We start from the raw sequence: 27,784 nt of genomic DNA on the forward strand, positions 1-27,784 counted from the left end.
TTTATTCTTAATATTGAACTCAGAAATCAGGCAGCTTAGCATTGTCGCCTTGTTCAAAGCTAAATTGCAACTTTCGTAAAATTTGAGTCAAATTATTCTCCACATAAATTATTCCGTATGTCAAGAGTTTAGCTAAACTTTCAGCAATAACTTTTAGTTACCTTTTAAACTGACATATACTATCACTTAGATATATTAGTAGGTTGCTGCTTACACTACTAATTTATGCTATACAGTTTGTTTTGCGCATGAATTGCTTTCATATCGACAATACCATATTGCCAACATTACCAGTCATATTCGTTGAAATAGGTGGGTTTGTCTATAACGACTACAACATTAAACCGACGTTAATTTGTACAGAGATGGGCGAGGATGTGTTTTTATCAAGTCTGGTTGGCTAAGCCGCTGGCTAGGTTGTTGTTACCTGTAAATCTACAGTAAACAATGAGTCTGGGCAGAAATAACTAGCTTAAGTGGGCAGTAACGCGCACCTGGGCATAATGACTGCGGCTTGAGGCCGTTTATTAAACAAGGCAAGACTCCAGAACAGAAAATTAGGAAGAAACTGATTAATGGGTCAACCCATGATATCACTTGTAATCCCAAAACGGTCGCTTTTTTGCTAACGTCAGTGTGTAGCCAAGTGAGTAGTAGTTGTAGCTAGAATTGCATAATTACGGAAACGTCTAACGTCTAAAGCTAGCTTCGGCAAGGTGTGTCTCCTCAGCAGGTATGTTAGTAAGCCCTTTGAGTCAACGGTCTGGTTTCGAGCATGAGTAACTGGTGTGTTTGGGCAGGGGGTGTGTGGGTGTGTGTCTATGTGAGGACGAAATGTTTCACCGGTTTGGCTAGTTTTTCAGAAAATTGAGAAGGAAATGACGAGATGGACGTAGAATAAAGTAATACATTACACGGCCCCGCTCACATTTTTATGCATTAATGCAAAGCTAGCTCTGTCGTAGTACTGAACCGTGAGACATATGGGATTTCGTTTGTGTCAGCTGTATGCTCTACCATGAACCTCTGCAAATGTAAATAGAAACAAAATTTGTGCAACACTGCTGAGCACAGTCTGCGAAAATGTCCCATAATCTGTGCAGGATACGGAAGGACACAAGGGCAGTGTCCTTCAGCACCACCTGCATCTGTACAAAACTAGTCAAACAAAAAGTCTTTTGTTCTCAGTTAGTGCTATCCAACCTGCATGGTAATGTCCACCTGACACTATTATGGAGGCAAAATAAATGGCCTCTCCCAAATTTTGAGAAAGCCATAGAGGAGCTTTCACCTGCTGAGTTTACAATATGAGAGATGTAGTGTTGAACTAAAACAGGAATTTCTGAGCTATCTTACCTTAGTTGTCTAAACAGTGTGAGCATATGGGCAAAACTGTCTCAGTGTTGTCTTCAATGGCTTCCCTTTTTAAACTTTGAACATGAAAGTTGATTTATGTAAGAGACATGTCCAAAAGACATATCTTGCTTATCATCCTCAAGCCGAGCACTTGGCTCAGGCCAGTGGTATAATAAATACAAATATAAAATGTTATCTTGCTCACCAGGCTTTACTGCAGATACACCACATCTCATTGTGGCAAAGTTTATAAAATCACAGTTATGTAATGGATCATGTCATGATGTCTTAATGAATAGGATGAGAGAGATTGTTATGAAGTTCAGGGTCCTCTTGTTTCAGGGTTTACCCTTCTCAAAATGAGACTGAGGTGGTACCTTAAATATTGAGAAATGAAGACCCTGTACACTTAGGTTCAATGCATATATGAATATATGATTCTCAGATCTTCATCAGAGCAAGTGTTTGTTGAAAAGGAATCTGACTCACTGCTATATGCTTTTTAATATACATCTATAAGAGAAATGCAGCTCACAATTGTAGTTACCCATGCTCCAAAGAAATAGTAAGGTCCACAGATACAACATATCACAAAAAAAATGAAGGTAAATTAACACAGAAAGCAACTCTTTATGCTTATGACTATCATATGGGCTGAGATGAGAGATGCTGTGGAGAGACTAATGCACTTATCCAGTGCATAGATGACATAGTTGCATAGTTGACCCATTATGGTAATAATAATGACAAGCTGCTAGTTAGTCATGTATGGCAATGTTTTAGTATCTGACTGACACTTGATGGCACTGTAACAGCTTTTGCACTAGAACTGCTTGAGCTTAAGTAGAATGACAGTGACTTGGCCTTAACAATTAAGGAAATTATTTCAAAGAAGTCAAACAAATATTTTGCAAATGCATTTTTTTACTATATTTAGCTTGAAATGCAATTATTCCAATTGTTTACAACAGTGCTTTCGTGTCATGTGATAAGGCTGAGTGAGGAGTGTTTTTGTTTTTATTAAGACCAGGAAAAAAATTCCAGACTCCTCCATCCCACACTTTTAATTCAAGCACATATTATACATCAAAATGTTGCCTCAAGCCTCTTCTCTCAAAGTGTAAGAATACAAACATTAGGAGTTCTAGTTTTTGAGATCAAACTTAATTGATAGGGTGAGCACAGTCACAATCGAATGCACTATAATACAATCTGTCTGTGTCTCCTCACCCTCCCCTCTCCATAACTTACAGATTCTTCCTTCAAACACTGTATTATATACCTTCATGCTCAGCTGCTCATGTCAGCTTCTTGTGTGGTTTGTTGCGACTGCTGAGCAGCTCAGTGGTTAGTGCTCTTTCATCGTCAGCCCCCCGTTAGGTCACAAGATTTTGAGTTCAGTCCCCATTAAGGGCTCCTCACAGCACTCACGTAGTTGAAGGTGACACAGGCACACACAGCTGATCCCAGTCTGCTGATTGCAGCAGTAACGCTGTCTGTCAGGGTGCACCTCCCTCTCCCTTTAACTCTTGGTGAAGTCAGACCTTCAGTTGCTTCAGGTTTCATTCACAATTTAAAACAGTATCCATTTCACACTCACATGCTTTTGCATATGTTCCCAGCATGCATTGCATTGACATTCTGATCATCTGTTTACATATAAGAACTCTCCAAAAGCTGGGACCATTTTCTGTCTCCCTTTAAACAGCACATGTTGATACTTTCACTTATTTCAGGTTTAATTCACTATTTATCACTGAAGGTTTCACCATGATAGTGTATTGTCAGCCATCAGATTTCTTTCTCAATAAATATGGGATTAATACATATCAATAGAGTGCCTGAGTAGGTCCCTGGTTGCCCAGAGGACCATAGATGAGGGAATTATAACAGCAAGAGGTCTAAAACATATGACTTGTGACACACATCTTTGAATAGTTATTCAGATACATTGTTTACCAGAGGGAACGACAAGCTTCACATTTACTTTCAGTACTTTGACTTGTACAACCTTGCAAACTAATTCTGTGTGTTATAGATATTGTTATATTATTATATCTTCACTACTGTGATGTGCAGAGATTAAATTCTTGTGTGTATGGATTCATTAGATGAAACCAAAGTGACTGATGTAGGCCTCACCGCACATAAAATTCATCATTATGTTACAGATCATATATACAAAAGAAGTGAAATTTGGTACACTGGTTCCCCATGGGAAACACTTGACTATTTGAAACAAGTTAGCGCTACCATGTAGCTAGTTAAAAAGCTCTTAGTAAAAATTTCCACATTCTCCTAGTCCCATGTGCTTACAGTAGACACATGCTTCCAAAAACAAACCTCCCAGCAGCAGCAATGAGCAGCAGTCACATGCACTGTCTTTCTGTCAGATTTTAGTTGTCTGTGTCAGAGATGTGTTTATTCAAGTCCGTGTTCTTTTTGGAGGTTGTGTAATGCTGTACTGTAGAATAGAATTTCACTATTCTGAAAAGAGATATTTATCAACATTGGAAATATGTTCGATAAATGAGTGAGAGAGCTTGCTGTGCTGTATATTTATACAACACTGGTGCAGTTTGACAAAACATCTCAGGTTCACATTTTTATGAGAAATCAGAAGCTGTGCACAGTCAATCAGCTCTATTATCTGGACAGAATAGTTAGAGGTGGTGGTTGTGTTGCCTCCACCAGTCACACCGGGTCCTACGTCATCATTTTGTGTTTAGGCTCCATTCACAGTCAGGAAGTGACCTGAGAAAATTTGTATATAATTAAAGTTATTTATATATGACATCTAAATTACAGGCATTATAAGGTTGTAAATTGTAGGATGGCATTATTAATGCATACTGACTGATAACTGCTGCTCTGCTGAAAGCATGCTGTCTCTCTTTGCTAGTGCGAGCTTGACATAACTATGATCTAATGGCCATATCTGATCATCTGAGAGCCATTTGTACTCAAAATATCTGTGCAAACTCCTGATAATAATCTAAACAACTGTGAGAGAATTGATCTATTGGCACTTATAGTTTTAGAGCCTTGGAGGGGGTGTAGCTCTCACACCCCATTTACACCTGGGATTAAACTGCAGTCTGTATCTGTACACTTTATCTAGATGACAAAAAATATATGTTGATGCAAGGTGACCAGAATGTGATCAGATCTGCTTGACCTCTTCTGGAGGTAGTCTGGCTCACACTGTTTTTGGATCTTAGGCGGGCATAAACGCAATCTGACCAAGTGCTGCCATCTGCACCGACACAGCATTAACATGCCGGCTTACCTACTGCTGGTTTGCTTCAGCCTCTGATTACTCACACTCAGGTCTTTGCCTCAGAGGACAAAGACTTGATCTCAAAGATGATAACAAGAACTTATTAAAAATATCAGGCGTAAATGCACAGGCAAGATCGTATTGTTTGTTATCTGTATGAGGATGCAGACTGTGTTTTAATACCAGGTTTAGTTGGTGCACTGCCATAAATGTGCGAACAGACTTTAAATTAAGCCTGTTTTTCACAGGAATGAGAATACTGACCATATGAGCCACTTGTACAGAGCCCAGTGTGAGAGTAGTTGTTTGGTAGCAAAAGAAGTAGTACCTTGAATATATTTCATTTTCTACACTGGTGTTAGTGTTCGTGTCTGACAGTGAGTCAAATCTTATTTGTGAATGAATTTTCTTGTAGGTGGCACAGTATCACTTAAATAATGGCTATATTTTGAACTATAAATGTGATGTGTGTTACCTTTGTGTTTTCAGCACTCCCCTCACTACAAGCAAACACTGGTCAAATCTGACAAAATTCACCAGACAAAATTGATCAGTTAATGTGGACACTGATTTGTAACATTGGTGACTGGACTCTCATTGGTCCTCTGCTGGAGTTTCCTTGTATTCCATCAGACCTGAGAAACGTACCACATCTTGTTGGTAATGTGAATTGTGCCGTTTCTGCTGTTCTAACTACATTTAACTCGACACTCTTCAAATAGGTTCATCTTTGCCTACATGGACGTGTTTGGTAAAGGCAACACAGAAACTGAGTAAGGGGCCACCTTTAAACTCCGTGTGTTTGTCAAGATCCTGTTATGAGGATTGCAGTTAGACTTAGGTCAAACACAGCTTAATTACTCCACTCCGTGAGAATTCGAGTTTTCCAGGTTTAAACTTTGTGCTCTGATCACCCCCGACTTCTCTGTCTCTCCCTGGTTCTGATTACAGGAAGGAGGGAGTAAGTTGGTGGGAGATATGATATCCTGTGAGCCACACCCAAAACTGACAAGATCTAATTTCTGTTGCGTTAGGGACAGTGGTAAGGCCGTCCCCCTAGTGAGGATTATGTTTGTTGGTAGGACTGTCATATTTTACTGAAATGCTCAAACATTTTAATGTTTTTGCTCATCATCATGTGATTTCCACACAGAGAAAGTAATTTGCGTCGTTGTTATTGCTCAGTTATGAAATCCTGCCACGCCATGGAGTGTTTCTCCAGTGGCGTCAGCTGGAATCAGAGCTGAGAGCCCTGGAAACTGCCAACAGAAACAAGTCGCACTTCTCTGCCTCATGCTGTCTGAAGTCACTTTGCCCTCAGTCTCAATCACCCGTCTCTGCTTCCATCACAGTTAGTCTTGTGGTTCAGTCATTTTAAGACAGGACCTGCTTGTAAGGTTTACAGCCTGCCACACTGTTGCTCCTGCAGTGCTCTGTGTACTGTCAGGCAGCTAAAAAAAGTGTTGTGAGTCAACTCACATTTTACAGTCTTCTCGACTGATGCATCGACCTTTAGGGGACAGCCCTAGGCAGTTGTAGGGAACACCTCTGTAATGTTTGCTGTAGTTGGTATGACAGACTCCTCCTGTCTTATTAGCTGCACTCTTTTGACTACACAAAAAGCTTTTTGTATTTTATGTGTATTCACCAGTGCTTAGAAAGTGTCAGCATAACACACCTGATGGTTTCTGTTTCATGCTGCTCAGATGCCCACTCCATGTCCTCTCACTGCACTGACCTGACATCAATCACACCCTAACCCAAAGTGCATCATTCAGTGCTGACTTGAGAGGACTTGTTCCCATCACCACAAACCAAGAATAGCTCAGTGATGTCCAGCTCCAGATTAGAGAGTTGCCGGGCCATACAGTTTTATTTGCCTCCTTATCATCAGCCTTTGTGTACATGTGGAGAGTGCAGGGGGTGTAGTCACAAGTAGATCGACCATGTGTGCAGACCAGTTCCCTCAGCAGCAGCTGTCAAACGGGTTCCACTCTTTGTGAATATGATTTATTTTCTATTTTTTGACTCGGTGAATCTGTCCTTCACATGTTACTCAGGGAGAGGCTGACCGTCTTTGCACCCTTTTTCCTGTTGAGCAGCAAGTGCTAGCATAGCTGCTGATTGCATAAGTCTATAAGACGGAGTGTTTTGGATTCCAGGCATTTCCTGGCCACACATTCTTATGCTCATATCTCATTGTTAAGTGCTGTGTCACTATGAGAGACACAGGCCATGTAGCAGCTCTGCTGGTCCAGACACCCTCTCTTGAGGTCGTTGTTGTCTTGTTCAGGCAAGTTTTGGCACATTTTTTTCCTTCATTTTTTTTCTCCACTCAGATGGCTCAGTAGATATGCTGGGAATTTGAAAATTTTTGACATCACTGGAACTGTGGAATGAAACTGGCATGTTGCCGAGTGAATTTTAAGTGAAGGACATTTAGGATGGTATATTGGACAACAGAGATAGCACATGAAAGGCAGACTGTTTCTGAATGCGAAAGAGTGTGACGAGTCAATAAGCCAGTTAAAGCCAATGGTAAATACTCTACATAATCTTATCTTGCTCAGAGATGAGCTCACTGTAAATCAAACAATGTGACCAATGTGATGAAAGAGGCTGGCATTCATTGTCATTTACTGTTGCTTGTTTCTTAACACAAGTTGGTTGCTCTTCTGCTGCCAATGTAAATTCCTGGGAAAACCCGTATCAGAGCTGAACAAGGGCACATCACAGTGCAATGCCGGGCTGAAACCGGCCTAGTCTGGTCTGTTTCTGTTTTGCTCACTTCTGACCTGCCATTGTTACTCTGATTAACCTGAAACTAACAGGTACTTCCCTGTCACAATAACAACCTTATCCACAGTCTTGACAATGTAAATGAACCTTTTGTGCACATTGTGTTCACATTGTTTTATGCCCAACAAGTTATTTGGCAGGAAACATTGCATTATTAAACACTTTTTTTTTTTTTTAACCAAAGATAAGCTAAGGTTGAAGATTTTTAAAAACACAGAGCACCAGCCAGAAAAATACTTTTTCTAAAGACAAAAAAGAGCGTAGAGTTGTGTTGGGGCTGATTATTTTTTATTAGTGATTAATCTGCTGATTATTATCTTGATTCATTGTTTTGTCTTTAAAATATGAGAAAGAAGACCCAAGGTAATCTATTTCAAAAGTTTGTTTTATTTGACCAACTGTTAAAAACCTAAACTGTTCAGTTTAGTATCATATATGACAAAAAAAAATCATTTCAGTCATTTGATAACCTAGAGCTGGTGAAAACCATTTTCAAAGTAGTTACGAATGAATTTTCTTGTAGCTTTACCTGTAGTTGTATTTAACTTGTGATGTATGATGTCTCGTAAGAGGCTGTGTGGCTGTGATCTGCACACCTGGGCCACACTGCTTCACCTGAGCATCAACCTGGCTGAACTGTTGCAGTTCGCACACAGCTTTTTAACATGAGATAACTATAAAATGTCAAACTCCCCTTCACCTGATGCTGAAGCTGTGGGACACACACCAGGATCTCCTTCACCTTTAGCTGACGAGCCAGTTTGCACAGGAAGTTGAGAAATTCTGGGTCTATGAATGTGCCCTGCTTCACAGCTACTTGTACTAGGCTGACCGGTGAAAGAGCAGTGCACATCAAGGATGGAAACAGACTCAGACATACATGTTTTAGCTTCAGTCAAACCCATGGCTTAGATGAGTAGTCTATTGTGCACCAAAATCTGTGACTAGCGGACTTTTCAGAATGGTAAGTGTAGTCAGTATTCTTTGTGTTGTTTGCTAGCTTGGGGGTGTGTGCAGTGGTTAGCACTGTCACAGCAAGAAGGTTCCGGTTTGGAGCCCTGGTCTGGGGCTTTTCTCTGCTTCCTCCCACAGTCCAATGACGTGCAGGTTAGGTGAACTGGTGACTCTAAATTACCTGTAGGTGTGAATGGTTGTTTGTCTCTATGTGTTGGCCCTGCAATGGACTGGTGACCTGTCCAGGGTGAGCCCCACCTCCCCCCATTGTCAGCTGGGATTGGCTCCAGCCCTCGTGGCCCACAAAGGATAAGAGGTATAGATTATGGATGGATGTTAGCCTGGTAGCTTGTAGCTTGTAGCTTGGTGTACCACAGTTCCAAGGTGGAAACGCTCAAATATGGTGTTAACTGTTTATCTCACTCACAATATGTCTTGTATCATAGAGTAAACACATTACGCACATGTTAACTTAAAAACTTCTCTGTAACAGAGTAGTGTGGAGTTTTTCTTTGAGGAAGCTGGAGCTGGAAATGTGTGACGCAGACTAGCAGTGAGTCAAGGCAGTACTCCTGATACGAGCGTATAATTTGGACCGAGGCAAATGAGCTGGTTCAGACGGAAAACTCTGACTCATGGCCCAGGTCTTTGTCACAGACTTGTGACATTGTGGATCATATGTCTAGCTGCAGCTATGAGTTTTCCTGTCCTTCTGTCTGAAACATTGGGCTCTGAGCTGCTTTCTTTTTAGTGTCACCTGACCCTCAGCTATGAGCTGAGCCTCAGCTATGAGCTGAGGGTCTGGCCTCAAAGAGCAGACACACAACACAGACAATGAAGCTTAGAGCCCTATATGTTGTGGTTGAACCTCCCCTTCATGTGACGGAAAGTTGCAAGTCTGTATGATGTGGAACCGTCAGCCACCAGTTAACCACTGATAAATGTTGTCTTTACAGTGCTCCCTTATTCTTGTTAGTGCTTTTCTTTTAGTTCCTATGTGTTACCTGTCCTGTTAAGGTTAGGGGTGTGAAATGAGGTTACATGATCCCAATCTATCTATCCAATCTATTGCTTAATCTACCTGTGTCCTCTCCTTCTGTCTCCTCTCTTTGGTTGATACAGCGTGCGTCAGTGAGCCTGAAGGCTCCACACTGGTGCTGAGACAGGATGAAGAGGTTTAGGCGACATGGCCAGGAGTCCCAGAGAGATCGACTCAAACAGGAACTCTTCCAGTTCAACAAGGCAAGTGAACCCTCACACAGCACACAGTTCTGCACTCTACCTACAGTTCAAGATGCTTCACAACACATGATTAGAAAATTAGAGACAGTAACATGACTAGAAATACAGTGATGCATATCAGCCCCAAAACTCAATTTGCAATGCAATTACATGCACTTAAGTAATTTGTCCACTCATCAGAGAAAGCATTTTCATGCACTGTAGTAACTTGCTAACAGTACATACAGCTGGACTGCATTAAAGGTGCTGTGTGGACCCTGAGGTCCTGATACTGCCAGTGTAGTGAGAGCGGAATGTTTCCTCACAGCTCAAAAGTGTCTGAATTAACAAATGGTGGTGGACGTGTAGGGGAACGGGTGGTGGTGAGCTACATCTGTTGTTGCATTTACAATACAAGAGGTTGGGTTGCGCCCTCTGAGTAGCTGCTTCCTCAGGGCAATCTGGATGCTTTAGTGGGTTGCTATCGAAAAGTGATGAGATGGGCCAGTCAGGCCACAGCTAACAGGTTAGTATGCTAACTTCAGTAGAAAAAAAGAAGTGATAGAAATAGAAGCAAAGCATTGCAGGTGCTTTCCATTGCATGAGACCATTCTTGGCAAGTAAAGGAATGAAGTTTGATGCTGATCTCGATCTCGTTTCCTTTAGACTGCTAAGTAAACAGTGGTTAATGTAGCTGTGAATAGCTATGTAACAATAGCAAAACTTACAAATAGTCTTAGTATAATTATCTCTCCTTCCATTCACCCTCTCCACTGCTGATTAGAAACCTGGTTACCATCATACATGGCAGTGAAATCTGTGTTCTCCTAGACACATTTACATGGGAAAATCGAGTTTCTTCAATCCACCACCCTAATTTCAGTAAGCAGGTTTCTTGTTTACATCACTGTTTAGAAATATGGTTGAATGGTTACTACATTAACCATTGTGGTTAAAAAAATAGTGTTTTTTCTTCTTCTCATCTTCACTCTTTTTCACCATGGAAAAACTGAGATATTACATTGACATAAGTATTCAGTGTTTGCTTGAAATTTAGCTCAGGCTCCTCCTATTTCTCTTTATCATCTTTGAGATGTTTCTACAACTTGACTGGAGTTCCCCTCTGGTAAATTCAGTTGATTGAACATGATTTAGAAAGGCACACACCTGTCTATATCAAGTCTCACAGCTGACAATGCATATTAGAGCAGAAACTAAGCCATCCATACATTTCTTTGTTACTGATCTGTCATTGAGGGATAGTAACACAAAAAGGGACTTTTGCACACCAAAAATTGTAATTTTGGAAGATTTAATAATAATTCAGATGAGAGCTTGTGTAATGTGATCTATGTGTAATGGTCATGTGTAATGACAGCTGCTTCTGTCTTGTTGGAGAACCACACCAATGCACACATGCTTCTAACAGGAAACTGCACTTCTTGTTTGCTGTTCCTTTTACTGAACAGGTGGTGAAGCAGACAGGTACTGATATAAACAGGTGATTAAGTCATGTCATCAGTTTATGGTTAGCAGTGGGAGTGGAAATCGGGCTCGCACATGTGCAGTGTACTAGGGAATGTTCCAAATATGGAACTGTCTTGCTTAATTTTTGTTCATAGTTGTAACTGTGAGGGGTGAAAAAAAACTGAATGGAGTGTTGGAGATTTCAACCAGTCTTCTCAAATGAAATGAAATTTCTTTTTAATGAGCCCATGTAGTGTTTAGATGAGGATTTCTTTTTCCTGGTCGATTATCTTCACTAGTTAGAGAAATAAAAATTATTAAGACAGATATTACTGTATTGTGGGGCAGCTGTGGCTCAGGAGGTAGAGCGGTCACCCACCAACCAGGAGGTCGGTGGTTCGATCCCAGGCTCCTCCAGTCCACATACTGAAGTATCCTTGGGCAAGATACTGAACCCCAAATCACCCCCGATGTGTGTGTGCATCATTGTGTGAATGGGTGAATGTGACCTGTAGTGTGAAGCGCTTTGAGTGGTCGATATGACTAGAAAAACGCTATATAAGTACAGTCCATTACATTTACCATATTAACATGACAAGAATAAAAGAATTCATTTAACTGACTGTAACTCACCAGTGGCAGAGGGTTTTAGTTTAGTTTTAGACAATGAGATTCATATTTCTGTGTTTTCTGCACTCCTTCCTGTCTCTCGTCCTCCTGCTGTTATCTGTAGCCTGTTTTGTTCCATTGTCTGTCCGGCTCTGTCATTGTCTCTTCTGTCACGGCTCAGTCTCACCCTCCCTGTGCCTGTCCGCTCTCTCCTCCTCAGACAGTGGAGCATGGTTTCCCCCACCAGCCCAGTGCTTTGGGCTACAGTCCATCCCTGCAGCTTCTGGCCATCGGCAACCGCTCCGGGGCCATCAAACTGTATCCTTTACTCAACCTGTGTGTAAATAGTTGTCAGGTAGGAATCAGCGTGTCAGTGTTTGAACTTGAAGCAGGTAGTGCTAATGAACAGCTGTGACGCAGCTAAATCCTCATTCACTTTGGCACCTTGTTCAGGTATTTCATTTTCCCACGCATTACTCAATGCAGCCTGGCATTCTCAGACAGTGGAGTCTGTGTTGCCATAGCCTTTTACACAATTACACTCATTGACAATACAGCGGAGCCAGCTGGTACACTCTCCCCATTGACACAGAGACACACACTAGTTTAGAGACAGATTGTTCCTGAATAAAGGAAAACCCGTGAATTAATACAAGTCACCACAACAACAAATCATTTAATAATGTGATGCTTTAATCAATCTCTGTAGGGACATTGTTGTTTCTCTACAGTGAAGTCAGGTTCAGATGCTGCAGCATCTGAGGTTTGCTCATTGACACTTGAGCAGCATGTGAGATTGACAGACTCCTTGCTCAGTGCATTACTAGCCAGGAGGCCTTTATAACAAAATTACATCAGTAGGTCAACTTGCTATCTTTGGGTTTAACTTTGGTTTTCTGTATCTGTAGGCTCACTTTTAACTGGGGTAAACTGTCACAGGTAACCTATACTATAGTTCAGTTCAGAGGATCAGATCATAGGTTTAAAACTGCCTGGCTGCTGACCAATCAGCCCACTGGAAAAAGCAAACATGGGCCACAGTACTAAGTTTACAGTAAACTGCAAATAATGAAGAGTAATAGTACTTGTATAGATCTGCAGTCTTTTAGCTCACCGTGATGATGGTTACCAATAGTTAAAGATTCTTGCTGTGAGGTGACAGTGCTAACCACTGCACCATCATGCTGCCCCCAATTTGAAAATTGCTCTCTGAAATTGGGATTTTGATATAAAAAATGATCATCAGCCCTGCTGATGATCATTTTATCTGCTGATAACCAGTCAGCTAACACTCAAAAATGAGTAAAATCACTTGGCTGTCATTATAATTTATCATCATAGATAGAAGAAAGATTTTTACACAATATGTCCAGTGTCCATGCTCTGATTCCGTGATGCCAGCATGCTGTTTAACATCACACACTGGAGCAACATTAAGCCGCCTTCATGTGGTTCTGTGTAAACACCCAACGGCAGCATCAAGGGAATTCTTAATGCCAATATTGCTCCGCGTAAAAGGGGCTTAAGTCTAATGACAAATCCAGTCTCTCCTTGACCAGTGGTCAGGTATGGAGCCCCAGGCGTGGAGTTCATGGGTCTACATGATGAGAATGCTGCCGTCACCCAGGTGCACTTCCTCCCCCACCAGGTACAGTAAAAGAATAAACACACAACACACTGCCAGCAGCACTGCTGCTTTTTAAAGTAGCCTGACCTGTTCATCACACAGTAATAAGTGAATCTGTTCCCTGCTAACCACCTCTAAATACTTTGTGTCACTTTTTTGGGCTGTATTAATTGATGTGTGGTTCATTTTTAGGTTGAATTGGTGACTTTGCTGGATGACAACAGTCTGCACATGTGGACTTTAAGAGCCCACAAGGGACTGTCAGAGCTCCTGGAGATAGGACGCTTCATGCTACGGGACCACCTGGGTAAAACACACATATACTCACAGAGATGTCCCCCTTTCTTGACCCTTTTAGAGTGTGGGTACTTTTTTTTAAGACCATGGGAATTTGACCTACATACTGGTTGTTGCTTGTGTTAGTGGAACTTTAGTTAGGTCCTGATTTAGTTCCCGGTGCTCCTTAGTTCTTGGAATTATTTAGTCAAAAAGGCATTTCCATGAAGACACTGCACACTCAGTTTTGTACTTTTTGTATAGTGGGAGGTATAATGTTTTGGAAAAAAACTGCTGTCCATCATTCCACCAGATCTCAGGTCTCACCCCTCTCCTCTTCTCCTCCTCAGTGCTCCTCCAAGTGTGACCAGAGTGACAGCAGTGCTGGCCCACTCCTCAGGGGACCTGCTGCTGTTGGGCACGGAGGGAGGACATGTCTTTGTAGTTGAAGTCCCCGGGTTCAGAGAGCTTGAAGAGAGGAACATCAGTCTCGACCAAGTCGCCAGCAGGTTGGCAACCACAGCATGTCAACACACCGCACATCATTTGTAGTCTTACATTTACTTTCACATAATCTTCTAATTCTAATCTAATCTTCAAAATGAGCCTGAGTTAGGGATACATTGTGGTAAGGCTATAAAGGCTGCTAAATCAGTATTGTGTGGTTTATATTTGTAATGTAGGTTATTTTGTGGAGGTTTGTTCACTTTTGATTATTGTCAAAAAACTTTATTACAATACATTCAACAGAATTAGAGTAGAGCATTTATAATTGCCATATTATTAGTATTATTACCAATTAATTGTTGTACAGAGTAACACTGAATTCTTTTCTACTCTCACTTCTAGTGCTGAATGCTAATTAAGTTTACTAAACTACTCATGAACCAGATGATGGCATCACTTCCTCTACTGCCATCCAGTGTAATCATATCTTATTCAGTTATGACCAGGACAATGGGATATTGAGAGTGTTTACAGTTTGCTCAGTTAAATGCTGTTTCCCTGACTCTAAATTGTTTCACTATCAAGACAGGGATTTACAGCCAGAGGCACAAATGCATGGGTTTGAAAAACAACTTAAGCTTACACCAGTAATCTGTAGTGTTTTTTTTTCTTTTTCCTTGTGGAAATGCACAGCACTGCAGTTCCTTGTTTTTCAGATGGATTGACCATAAACAACCTAAATGTGCATTTATCATTCAGACTACACACACACATGAAATAAAATGCAAAACTATCTTATCAACACATCAGCTCTGCCTCTCATCCTCTGCAGATCAATAATGAGGCTCATGTTGTCTCTCTGACTCATTCTTCACTCTCTCCTGTGTTAATACTCGCTCTCCTGTCTCCTCCAGTGTACCAGATGACTACATCGGCCGGAGGAATCTGGAACATGTAGAGGCCTTACAGGAGAACCCAGTCAACCCAAACCAGGTTGTTATAGGTTATGGGCGAGGTCTTATGGTCATATGGGATCTGGAGAAACAGTGTGCCATCCAGCACATCCCTGCCACACAGGTAATGGTTCTGATACGTGATATCTAAATTGAATTCCATGTATAAACTCTGCTTACAACCAGCATGCGTAATCTTGATATTTGCATTGTGTATTTTCCATGTAACCTAATGGAACTGTAGCAACTAGAGAGTGTGTGGTGGACAGAGGATGGGAGCTACATTCTCAGTTCACACAGTGATGGAAGTTACTGTCGGTGGATGGTGGGTGGAGAGGATGTGAATGAGGAGGAGGAGAAATCAGACATTCCTTATGGTGAGAAGAAAAAGCAGTCTACTGCACGGTCTTTACTGTTGGGCATGATGTGTATTATTCTGGAGGCTGATGGTGGTTTGTCTTGTTGCAGGACATTTCCCCTGCAAGGCCATCTCTAAAATTGTTCAGTTACCTACAGTAGAAGGGTAAGTTCCCTAGTGAGATTAATTAGTGACATTTTTTACATTTCTTCCCCCTCCCTCCCCCCTGAAAGTCGCTCAATCATCCTCACCATTGTAATGTTAACCTTTATTTCCCAGATGTGTTACATCATTGTTACACATTAATCTCAGAGCAAACTGAACTGAACTTGAACCTTTATCTATTTGTGTGTGTGTGTGTGTGTGTGTAGACCTCCGTTCCTGCTGTTCAGTGGTGGCATGCCAAGGGCCAGTTATGGGGACAGACACTGTATCACAGTGATCCACAGTAAAACACATGTGGCTCTGGACTTCACCTCCAGGATCATTGACTTCTTTGTCATCAGAGACGGAGACACAGGCAGGCAACGCGCACCAACAGCTGACATATGGCAAACACTGTCATTCCACAATGCATGTAAACCCTATAACATACAGCAGCCACAATATAAATAAATATATATGTGTATTTGAAAGCATTGGATTTCAAATCAGTAACAGACATTTTGTGTGCACTCACTTTTAGTGTCATTTTTAAATAAGTGGTTAATTAATTTTATTTTTATTTGACTGGGTTTTCTAGACCTACTAGAGATAATTTTTAACCCCAGAACTTTTCACCCTCTAAGATTTACTCATAAGAGCACAGCACAGTAAAGAAAAACATGTTTAGTGAGAGCCACCTTTCCAATATCAGTGTCTTCAGTGTATGTAACTACTGCTGTTGCTTTTCTGCAGGAGATCCCAGTGCACTTGTGGTCCTGGTAGAGGAGGAGCTGGTAGTGATTGACCTGCAGACAGAAGGCTGGCCGGTCATTCAGACACCGTACCTGGTTCCCCTCCACAGCTCAGCCATCACCTGCTCCCACCACATCTCTGCCATCCCCCTCAAACTGTGGGAAAGAGTCATCGCTGCTGGAGAGCTGCAGAACACACACTATTCAAAAAAGGTACAAATGTCAACAAATAACAGTGGTGTTGTTTTCCTTTTGTTTGCACATTGGCTTCACAGGGCTGTGAATGATACTGCAAAGCAATAGTAAGGTTTATATTTTCTGATTTAATGAGCAAGTCCATAACCCTACTCAGCTCAAATGATGCATAATTTCTTCAGTCATATGTTAGACATGTCTTACGTTATACTTCCATCTCAGTGAATATAAATTGTACCTCAATAGAAATATATTTTCTTCTTTCTTATTTAAAACTTTGTCACTGTGTTCAGGACAGTGTGACAATGTACCATGATACCATGTGTTGCAGTATATCCATAGGTGTAAAGAAACAGATGTTTTGATCACCTGATAAGCACCTAGTCCTTTACTGCTTTCAGTCTATGTAAACACTTGCCAACTGAATCTCAGATTGGGCCACCTGTGGCTCAGGAGGTAGAGCGGGTCATCCACTAATCACAAGGTCAGGGGTTCGATCCCCAGCTCCTCCAGTCCACATGACGAAGTATCCTTGGGCAAGATACTGAACCCCCAGTGTATCATTAATGTGTGAATGGGTGTGTTTGTGTTGGAGCGCTTCCTGTATAGCACACGTGCTGTATGAATGTGTATGTGAATGTGTGAATGTGACCTGTAGTGTGAAGCACTTTGAGCAATTAATATGACTAGAAAAGCGCTATGTAAGTTCAGTTTATTTACCAAGTAAATTAGGTCGACCCCTACAGTATAATGGTAACACCATAGAAAGACATCTGTAAAAAAAAAAAAAACAGTATGTGACTCTGAAGTATCCCCTGTTTATAATATAATAGAATTCAGTAAGTATTCAGACTCTTATTGTTATGCTGCAGCCTTATGCTAAAATTGTTTACATTCACCTACACTCAGTGCCCAACAAAGACAATGTCAGTGTGATTTTTCAGCTTTTCCTGTTGAATAAATTTGCTAAAATTTCTAAATGACTGTTTTAGCTTTTAGCTTCATTATGTGATACTGAGTGTAGTTTAATGAGGGGAAAATTAATTAGCATAAGCAATTTTAGCATGAGGTGGCAACATAAGAAATGTGAAAAAGGGGTCTGAATACTTCATGAATATATACACATCATTTCATTAGGTGGTATTACATTTGCATTAAATTTTCAATTCCCCACTCTCCATGCAGCCGTGGCCGATAACAGGAGGCCAGAACCTGGCCTCAGATCCTCCACAGAGAGACCTGCTGCTCACAGGGTCAGTACAGCTGAACTTTGAATATATTCACTGGGACATTTCTTTAACAGACAGTAAATCATTGTTGGAGTATAATTTTTCTTTGTGTGTTTGTGTGTGTAGACATGAGGATGGCACAGTGTGTTTCTGGGATGCATCAGGAGTCTGTCTATATCCCATGTACAAGTTAAGCACAGCTGGAGTGTTCCACACAGACACTGACCCCAATGACAACATGAACCAAGGCACAGAAGGAGAGTGGCCGCCATTCAGAAAGGTAGTTACACACAATCTGTTGTTGATTCATCTAGAAAAGTTACTGATAGACCCAAGCTCCATTGTTGAACCTCTCACAGAACTGTAGTGGAGCAGCTGCTGGCTTTAGTTATGATTGTTATAATGATATTTGTTGCCCAACAATTGTACACATCAAGATTAGTTTATTCATCATGTTGAGTGTCATGTAGTCCGTGAAAACAGTTGGTCTCTGGAAGTCTGAGAAAATAAGTCCATACCGGGCACGTAAGGTCCAACAAAGAGCTGTCATCAAGTTGCATTATGGGTAGTTTATGATGTAATATTTTTGGAGCTTGACTTCAAGAGTCTCAAATTCAGGATATGACAGCCTTTGTTGACAATTCCTTTTTTTTTTTCAGCTGTCTTTGCAAGCTCAACAGCTCTATGGTGATACAATATTAAATAGCTGATAAATCATGGTTTATTTTGTGTTGTCCAGGTTGGCTGTTTTGACCCCGTACAGTGATGACCCGAGGCTTGGCATTCAGAAGATCCATCTTTGTAAATACAGTGGTTATTTGACTGTGGCTGGTACTGCTGGACAGGTGAGATGGTTGTTTAAGATTTGTCAGCATGAATTAACAGTAATTATTAAGCAACTAATGAAATATATTTATATATATTTTTAAAATGTGTAATACATTTCCCTGACTGTGCCTTCGTTGCCTTTTAAAAACCTATTCTTCCACACCATCAGTGTGCTGCTATAGCATCATTATCAGAGTGTTACCATGCATGAGGCAATGTTCACAGCTGTGGAAGGCTCTCCACACTAGGGTGGAGTACAGAAATAGAAATGAAAGTAAAAATATAAAAATATATGTAGGGGAATTACAAGTAAAGGCCACTCAGTGGCAAGAAAGAGTAACCTTTGAATTGCCTGATTTCCTGCTTGTATTATTTATAAAATGTAATCTGATCTAAATTTAAGTGCCAAAGCGTAGACAAACGCGTGCCTAAGCTAATAACTCAAACAGCCGTAATCTTTATTGAATACATCCATACAGGTACAGGTGGAAAAAGTAATTAAACCCTTGGATATAACAACTCCTAGAACCTCCTTTGTCAACAGTAACCTCAAACCTCAAGTTGCTGTTTTGCTTATTGACTTGTATTCCACTCAGTCTTGTCTTTGCCTTTGCAGATCCTGGTGCTGGAACTGAACGACGAGGCAGCAGAGCAGACCGTGGAGGCTAAAGTTGTGGACTTGCTGCAGGGCCAAGAAGGATTCCGCTGGAAGGTAACCAGTGCTTAACTGCAAAAACAGATTAGACATCAGTGAGCAAGGGTTACATCCCTTGTGTCATTATTTGTTACATATCATACCATCCAACACTTGTCTTATGTCAGTATATTGGTGCTTTTCCTGTTCATAAGGGCCACACGCGGCTGGATATGCGAGAAGAGCCAGTGCTGTTTCCTCCAGGCTTCCAGCCCTTTGCGCTGGTCCAGTGCCAGCCTCCTGCTGTGGTCACCGCCCTCACACTGCACTCAGAGTGGAAGCTGGTAGCTTTTGGCACCAGCCATGGTTTTGGCCTATATGATTACCAACAGAAGAACAACGTCTTCGTCAAGTAAGGAGACACAGACAAAGAGATGAAAGCTGTATTTGTACTAAAAACTTACCAAGTTTGCACGCTGGAGAAATGCTCCGTTCAGTATTTCTAGAAACTGGGTTGAGTGCTTTGCTTCAGTATTCAGCTCCACTTAACAGGTCCAAAACCCATGTGTTGCAAGTTTGACCAGAAGATGTTTTGGTTTGTCTCCTGGCTTCCCTGGCCTGTGGGGGGAACATGTTAGACTCACCTTCAGGTGCAGAACTGGACTCTGTACGTAGCTTTTCTGGGTGGTGGGCCTGCTCTGACTTTTGAAGCACGTTCTACTCTTAATGTAACAGTTCAGGTTTGTCTGAAACAGCGCATCAAATAATCTGAGGCACAGTGCAACATTTTTTGACAGAATAAGTCATCCTTAGTAAAACTGACCAGAAACAGAAGAGCAGAGACCGAACACAAAGAAAGTGTGACAAAATCACTCAGGGTTTTTGTTTTCTTGCTGGGATGCAATGCAGAAACTGTATTTTCCACAAGAAAATATAAATGGCAGGGTGCCAATTCAATATGGATTACAGAGGTGGCTTTCAAGTTTTTGGCTCATGACCCCTTTTAAACAATGCCATGCCATATCTGAGCTCCGCAGCCCAAAAACCATTTAACTGTGCATTTTTTAACCATTAATGCAGTATTTCCTGTCTGTCCCTCTGCCGTGTAGGTGTACCTTAAACCCCAGTGACCAGCTTGCCATGGAGGGTCCTCTGTCCAGGGTAAAGAGCATAAAGAAATCTCTCCGACAGTCCTTCAGGAGAATCAGACGCAGCAGGGTCTCACTAAGGAAACATCATGTCAACAATGCTGCAAAGGTAGGTCTAAAGCTGTCTGTTGCTCTGCTGTTCCTTTGGACTCATAGAAGTGATTACTGATTAAATCTGAGGTGACACACACTGGGATACCTAACAAAATTTACAATAGACAGAAGCCAGCACCCTAAAATTTTTATTTCTCTCAAACCTTCACCCTCTGAGCAGCTTCAGGATGCAAATGCTCGTCTGGAGGCTGAGCTGGCAGAAATGGAGCTGGCTCCTGTCCAGAGGAAGATCGAGGCTCGCTCCTCAGACGACTCCTTCACTGGTCTCGTACGGACGCTGTACTTTGCTGACACCTTCCTCTCGGACAGTGAGTTACACCTTCAAACACTGAATGTAGCCCAGAAGAATGTACCAGCTGTACTATACCTCAGATTTTTCACGTGTGTCTCCTCATTCTCTCATAGGTTCACACAACACACCCTCCCTATGGGCAGGGACAAATGGCGGCTGTGTGTTTGCATACATGCTCCGCCTTCCCGCTGTAGAGCACAGAGCAGACGAACCTATCACAGCACAGCCGGGTAACAAACCGTTTTGGAAGTTTGTGTTTTCTGGACTGGACTGTTTTCTCATCACTTTCATGTTGTTTCATGTTGTAATGTCCTCTCCTCTCGGTCATTGTCTCCTTGAATCCAGCTAAGGAGATCCAACTAATGCACCGGGCTCCTGTTGTTGGCATAGTGGTGTTGGACTGGTCACGGTGCTCCTCTCCCTGAACCCCTGGAAGTAGCACATGACCTGGCTCGCTCACCTGACATGCAGGGATCACACCACCTTCTGGTCATATCTGAGGAACAGTTTAAGGTCAGGATCTCTCACACACACACACACACACACACACACCTTTTCATTCATGACACCCAGCCTCTAGTTGTGAACAGATCTCATGAAAAGAACAAAATCAACAATGTGTTGGTCTGTCTCTCTATAGTTTCTCACTTCTGTGCTCTGCCTGTGGCTCTCAGCTCAAATCCACCGGTTAACACTGAAGATGGAAATCCTTAAAAACGTCTCGAAAGTTAAAGTTTCCTCAGGCATTACTGAATCAGGAGGAAATTGTTTGAGACTATTTTCAGCAGCAGAGTAATCCACATTTGGTGCTCTAGTGATTCTCTCTGGCAGCAGGACAGCGAAATGTGAGATTGAGTCAAAATAAACTACAATGTGTGTGTGCTCGTGGTAATGAAGGCATAGTTTTTAGTTCCATGGTACACAGGAGTAAGATATATCAGGCTTTGGATACACGCACTGCTTGTTAGGAGACATTCATTGTTGGTTTGTGCCTTTTCATTTGATGCCCTGACAATCAGTCAATTTTAATTATTTTTCACGTTCCATGTCTTGAATGCCCTGAAAGGCTTTTCTACCTCGACAGAGGAAGTAAGGCATTTGTATTTTTTGGAATTAACAAAAGAAACTCCAATATAAATTTTACTTATTCAAACCTGTGGGGGTCTTGGATTTGGATATAATTTAAGACCTTTTGTTATTGAAATTTAAGGCCTTTGTGTGATCTGAAATGGGATTTCTGAAAAGTTTCCCTGCATTTATTTATCCTTCTTTCATTAAGAACAAACTAACAAACAAAACACACACACACACTCACACACTCTGATAGCTCTTCAGCTGACTCTGTCGTTGTGTGTTCAGGTTTTCACCCTGCCTAAGGTGAGTGCTAAGATGAAGCTGAAGCTGACAGCCGTGGATGGCTCCAGAGTTCGGAGGGTAGGCGTTGCCTGGTTCGGCAGCAACCGGTCAGAGGACTATGGTGAGAGTGGCCTTATGGTTCTGACCAATCAGGGCGACGTCCATGTGGTGTCCCTGCCCACAGTGAAGATGCAGGTTCAGTACCCATGCATCCGCCGTGAGGACGTCAGCGGCATCGCTTCTTGTGTCTTCACCAAGCACGGCCAGGGTAAAGACATGCCGACTCACACATTTGTACTTCTATACTTTTGAGGGCCCTCAGTGATAAAATGCATTTCTTAGCCTTCAGCCGTTACCATTGCAACTACAGGCCTAACTCTAGCATTTACTCTAACCTAAACCTAAGCACTGCAGCAGCCCAGCAAAGTAGCCATCACGCACAGGTGTAAAATATACAGTGTAGTACTCAACCTGTGTAGCCTACTTACTGTAATCCTGTTGTAACAGTAAGAGTACATAGTATTTTTAAATGATTTGTTCTTCCAAAAAGGAAAAGTCCTCATGTTTTCACCTGGATCTACTACCTGGATCTCCAAAAATGACTCATTGAGTTTTGATTGCACCTCTCAGAAACCTCCTGTGTACTGTTGTCTTCCTTCAGGCTTCTACCTGATCTCTCCATCTGAGTTTGAACGGTTCTCTTTGTCCACCCGCCACCTGGTGGAGCCACGCTGTCTGGTAGAGGTTCCTCCTCATTCAGGCACCTCCACCCAAAACAGGCGACCACCTGATGGAGCTTCATCTGCTCATGGGTATACACTCTCTCAGTTTGTTTGACTTTTACTGTGGGGAAAAAAAAACGACTCTTGGTACTCATGAGTTTTTGTCTTCTCTGTCCTTCTAGGGATCAAGGACAAGACCGTGAGGATGCAGGTAACATGTCTTTCAGAGGCCTCTAAATGCTGGATAACAGCATTGTACTTAAACGTGCATGTACCATTGGCTGAGGAACATCATATCGTGTCGTGATGCCGTTAAAATCTGTGCTTGTGCTGATGTTTTGTCTGTCTGTTTTTACACACACCCCTTGTTTTTGGCTGAATGTATTGATGTGTTGTTTGCTTGCTGCTTGTGTGTTCCAGAAAGCGCAGCTAGACGTGTTATGGAGCATGCTTTGCTGAATGACGAGAGTGAGTATGAGTATTAGGAGACATAGGAAGGAATGTATTAAAACTATGAAGTAGAAATCTCACACAGCTGGTCCCTCTGTTACTATATTTGATCCCCCTCAGCCTGGCTTCAGTTGTAATTCGCACCATGTGCTGCCTCCTCTAACTGGTACTGTATGTCAGCTCTCTGCTCCCATTGTCATGAGACAGTCTGCAAGTTGGTAGCCTGAACTGTCACACAGCAGTGTTTCCCAGACATCATCTGACCGCATGACCTGTACAACTTCTTTTTCCCAGCAAGTCGTGTCCTAATGTGGCTGCAGGTTTCATGTGAAGTTTAGAATGTTGAGACCACTGGTTATTTACAGTGATGTCGTGTTTTCTTACAGAAGTACTTCAAGAGATCCAGAAGTCACTAGAAGGAGACCAGATGTAAGTATCAGCCACTCTGAGGGTCTGTCCTTTCCTCACAGCAGATGATGCAAACATTGCCATGAGATGATTGATTTTTTTTTTAAATGATGTGATGATGAAAATATTGTTTTAGAAGAGAAGCACAAAAATTAGCTATAGTTGTTAAGCTTGCACTGAACAACATTCAACAAGGAATCAAACAATATGAGTTTCCAAGTTATATTTGAGATTGGATTTTGACCTGAACAATATACACAAGTCAGAGAAGGTCCGTAGAACCACACGTTTGTGCAAGGGCCTTACTACAACCCAAAGTGATGTCTTCTTGTTAAGCGACATCTAGCGGCCGAAGTAATAATGACATCTAAGAAGTAGATGTATTAGTAGCACTAGGAGGTGGTTGGGGCTTGTATGGTTCAAACAAGCACAGGACCTTCACACAGGAGACCTGGGTTCACTTCCCATTCAGAACCTCACAGTAGTTGTTTCTTTGCTAAGCTATTTTAGCCAAAGCCACGATCTTTTCCTAAACCTGACCTGGCACTTTTTATGCCTAAACCTATTTGTATGAGTTGTTGTGATTACCATAACTCCATGCAGCAAAGTGAAATGAAAGTACCTTGGTAGCCCCAGCTAGTTCTGGGGTTTTGACCTGATGAAAATTGTAATTATGATAACTCCAGCATGATGTGTATGCAGCATACGGTTCGCAAATAAATCCATTTTGGTCACACTCCAATGTAAAGGTAAACATGGACACGGTTCAGCTGTGCTCAAGCAGTAAGCAGTCATGTTGATGGAAGCTGTTGTCTGTTTTCACCTCAGGTCGTTGCTGGAGAATAATGTGAAGAGTGCTGTAGCTTGAGGGACACTGGTTGACAGTGGAGGTGAGAGGTGGCACATATCACTAACTGCTGTGTCACTGACAGTTTTGGAATCAACATACAGTAATGTCAGTCCTAGCGTCTTTCTGTTGTGTCCCCTCAGAGAGAACTGATTTGTTGATGTGTATGAAGCATACTGCAGTTCTGTAGCCACAACCACTACTATCCCCTGACCCCTCTCCTCAATGACTGACCTCCCCACTGACTCTTAGCTCACCTTGGCCCCTCGTAGAGAGACACCAAAGGGCTCTCAGCATTAGTGCGCTCAGAGCACCACAAAGCTGTTTAAAGACTAACCGTGCAGACAGAGGTTGAAGGAAGAGACACCACCTGTGCCTAAAGACCACTCACTGTACACAGATCATCACAGCATGGTCACAGCCATTAAACCCAAAGCTACATGAAGTACATTCCTGACCTGTGACCAGTGCCATAAATCATCGATGCCAGCATCAGCCCAGCATCCAACATCTGCCACTGATGCCATTTGTCCAGGCTGTTTGACTTGAATGCATCATTCTTAAAGGCTTAATCACCACCAGTCCTCTCATGTGGACTCTGCCAGTGGAAACGGTTTGTCCACCCTGCTGTGTGTCTCACTGGCCTTCATCTCCCCACACAAATGTACAGCTGGAAGGAATGGGGGGGTGGGGGGGAGGGGGGTGTTATTTGAATAATGAAGATGAAAATATTTTGTAACTGAATTTTATGTCATTTGTGCCTCTTTGTTTATTTGAGCTTCAGATTTATACTGTGGAGCGTATTTCTGCCAAGAAAAGAGGAAAAAATAATGAAGTTTGGCATGATTACATTTTTTTGTCACGGTGAGTAAGAGTATGAGATATTGGATCAAAGAACAGGATACCCTCGTCAAACTTATGAGATAATAAACAAAATTATGATATACTAAGCAACACATTTAAAAAAAAAGAGAGATACCAAGTTAAAATTAACTTGGCAATGCATTATTAGCATTTCATCACATCAACCATTTGTATTCAAATATCATACTCACTACTTGACTAAGTTTGACTTACAATATCATTTTGACTTTGTCATGACTTTTACATATTGTCTCCTAATTGTGAGTACAAATTTTGAGTTTAGCAATCTTCACTCTGATCTAAACTTTGATGTGCTGGCTCATAATTTTGACATTGGAAAGTTCTCTCATAGCATGTTAATTTTTGACATTCCTTACATTTCATCTTTTTTCTTCTTTTTTTTGGCATAAATTAGCTTCTGTACTTTTAAGATAAACTGTCGAGGGAAAATGTTTTTAATGATCCCCCAGAAGAGAAGAAAAAAAAAAACAAATGTTTTATGCATGTTGAACCACACTGTTACTTTTTTAATTTTTCTGTCATAATTTACTAAATTAGTAATAACATTACTGTATTGTACCACTGTATACTGCTGACACAGGCCTTTCCCCTTCCCATCCACTTTTATTCCATGATAATAACTGGCCATAGGTACTTCTCCACTACTGCGGCGCTCACAATGCTGTACTTTTTGGGGGGATTTCTATGGGGTTTGGTTTTCAGTTATTTTTATGTAAACCATTTTTTTACACCAGCAATGAATAATGTAATTTAGGAATGTAATTGTAAGCTATTGTAGTGAAATGTTTTTAATATATACAGTATATATGTGCCCACTGTACCTGTGGGCCTGTTATAACTGGGGTTGGCTGCTACTTAGATCATATAAGGAAATATTTTGGTACTGTGTCTCAGAATGCTGGGTATTTTAGCATCAACCTAGAATATATTTTTGTAGTGAACTGATTAAGAATTCTTTTTTTTTTTTTTTTTGATTTGTAACTACACACTACACTTTCTTGTGGATAATTATTACATGTCTTTTCCCAAGAATGAATGTGTCTGTTGTTCTTTTCTCAATGCACTCACATGTCTTGACTTTGTAACTGATATTTTTTCCATCATTCATCAGTGCTGTGCTACAAAGAAATCCATGACAGTGTATGAATTCCCTTGGAGAGTCTCCATGTGGCCTGCTGAAAAAGCCATAACATTTAGATTCCCATCATTTGGCCTGCATGACTAAATTCCAAAAACTCTGTGCTCTCTTTCAGTTTTTTTTTTCTCTCTGTCTTTTTTTTTTTCTAAAAGCCCAACAATAATCTTGGTCTTTATGAGCAGTAACAGCCAGGCCACCTCTAGTGAAGTGGATAAAGGAGGGATCAGTTGTCAGTTTTGAGCATCTATTATAGAATGAGGCGCTTTGTCCACTAATTGCCTCGAGCCATGATGGTGGCTTCACTGCAACCTGAGCTCTCTAAGGACCTGGCTGAGGCCGGGCCAGCTAACAGTAGCAGCTCTCTCAGAGGATAACCTTGCAAGATGAGTCATTGTTATTTGCAACCTGAAGACATTAAATGAGCTGAAAACAGTGGCTGAGTGCCCAGACCTATTAAGCTTAAATTTGCTTCTTTGGAGCTCTCTACCTTTTTTTATTTCAGCTCGATACAGCTTGATAACTTGATAGTCCAGAAAGCGTGTTGAGGTTGCATAGAAAATTGCCCTGGATATATTCAGTCTGTCTTTGTGTGTTTGTTCACAAGGTATTGTTATACTGATAATGTGTTTACATGCACATCAAATGAACAGTGTAGAGATTTTATTCCTTTATACGAGGCGGCTTCAAGAAGTTAGTGGAAAAAGTACATAGCTAAAAAAATCATATGCAGGGATTTTGATCTCAATGCACCTGTACGTTCTCGCACTAACATGTCATAACATGTTCTAACATGAACCCTTAAATGCATGTTGCAACGCAACAATAAACATTATAACTTAAACTGTTTTTCCAGCTGTCCTTTCTCCACAAACTTTTTGAACCCCCCTCGTATACATACATTTCATGTCTAGAAGGACCAAAATGAACAAATAAGCCTGTTGATTTATTATAAATATGAAGTCATAGTTAATTGTTCCCCAGTGCTGTAAAGTAAGTACATTTGGCCAAAGTACAGTTTTAAGGCACTGTGCTTTAGTGTGAGTATATCCATTTAATGATTACACTTCTTCTTGAAGCAGAATATTAGTATTACTATAATATAGTACTTTTCACTCCACTACATTTATTTGATAATTGTAGTTAATTGCTGATTTTTCCTACATTACCTCAAAAATATAATTGTCCATAAAGTATATTTATTACAAAAATAAATATATAAAGTAAGACATGAAAGACATTGTGTCATCTGCATTTCAGTTACTGTATTTTAATGTGAAGAGGTCCAAACTATACAT

At 41.3% G+C, this 27,784-nt stretch overlaps 1 protein-coding gene across 1 annotated transcript; it reads left to right on the forward strand.

The window, feature by feature from the left end:
• The first annotated feature begins 711 nt into the window (after nucleotides 1–711).
• Nucleotides 712–26,383, forward strand: llgl2 (LLGL scribble cell polarity complex component 2). The gene is given in 29 exon segments (XM_051069079.1): nucleotides 712–733; nucleotides 9,512–9,635; nucleotides 11,911–12,004; nucleotides 13,253–13,334; nucleotides 13,506–13,605; nucleotides 13,608–13,620; nucleotides 13,940–14,098; nucleotides 14,951–15,113; nucleotides 15,234–15,366; nucleotides 15,458–15,512; nucleotides 15,719–15,867; nucleotides 16,245–16,456; nucleotides 17,624–17,691; nucleotides 17,794–17,947; nucleotides 18,407–18,421; nucleotides 18,423–18,512; nucleotides 19,112–19,207; nucleotides 19,345–19,541; nucleotides 20,239–20,386; nucleotides 20,552–20,699; nucleotides 20,797–20,913; nucleotides 21,029–21,084; nucleotides 21,086–21,196; nucleotides 22,043–22,307; nucleotides 22,701–22,851; nucleotides 22,944–22,972; nucleotides 23,182–23,229; nucleotides 23,598–23,640; nucleotides 24,448–26,383. Coding segments are annotated over 28 exon segments (3,015 nt in total). The 5' UTR covers nucleotides 712–733; nucleotides 9,512–9,556; the 3' UTR covers nucleotides 24,488–26,383.
• The last annotated feature ends 1,401 nt before the right edge of the window (nucleotides 26,384–27,784 follow it).

This window comes from Lates calcarifer, unplaced genomic scaffold, assembly GCF_001640805.2.
Source record: "Lates calcarifer isolate ASB-BC8 unplaced genomic scaffold, TLL_Latcal_v3 _unitig_5786_quiver_433, whole genome shotgun sequence".
Classification (NCBI taxonomy): Eukaryota; Metazoa; Chordata; class Actinopteri; family Centropomidae; genus Lates; species Lates calcarifer.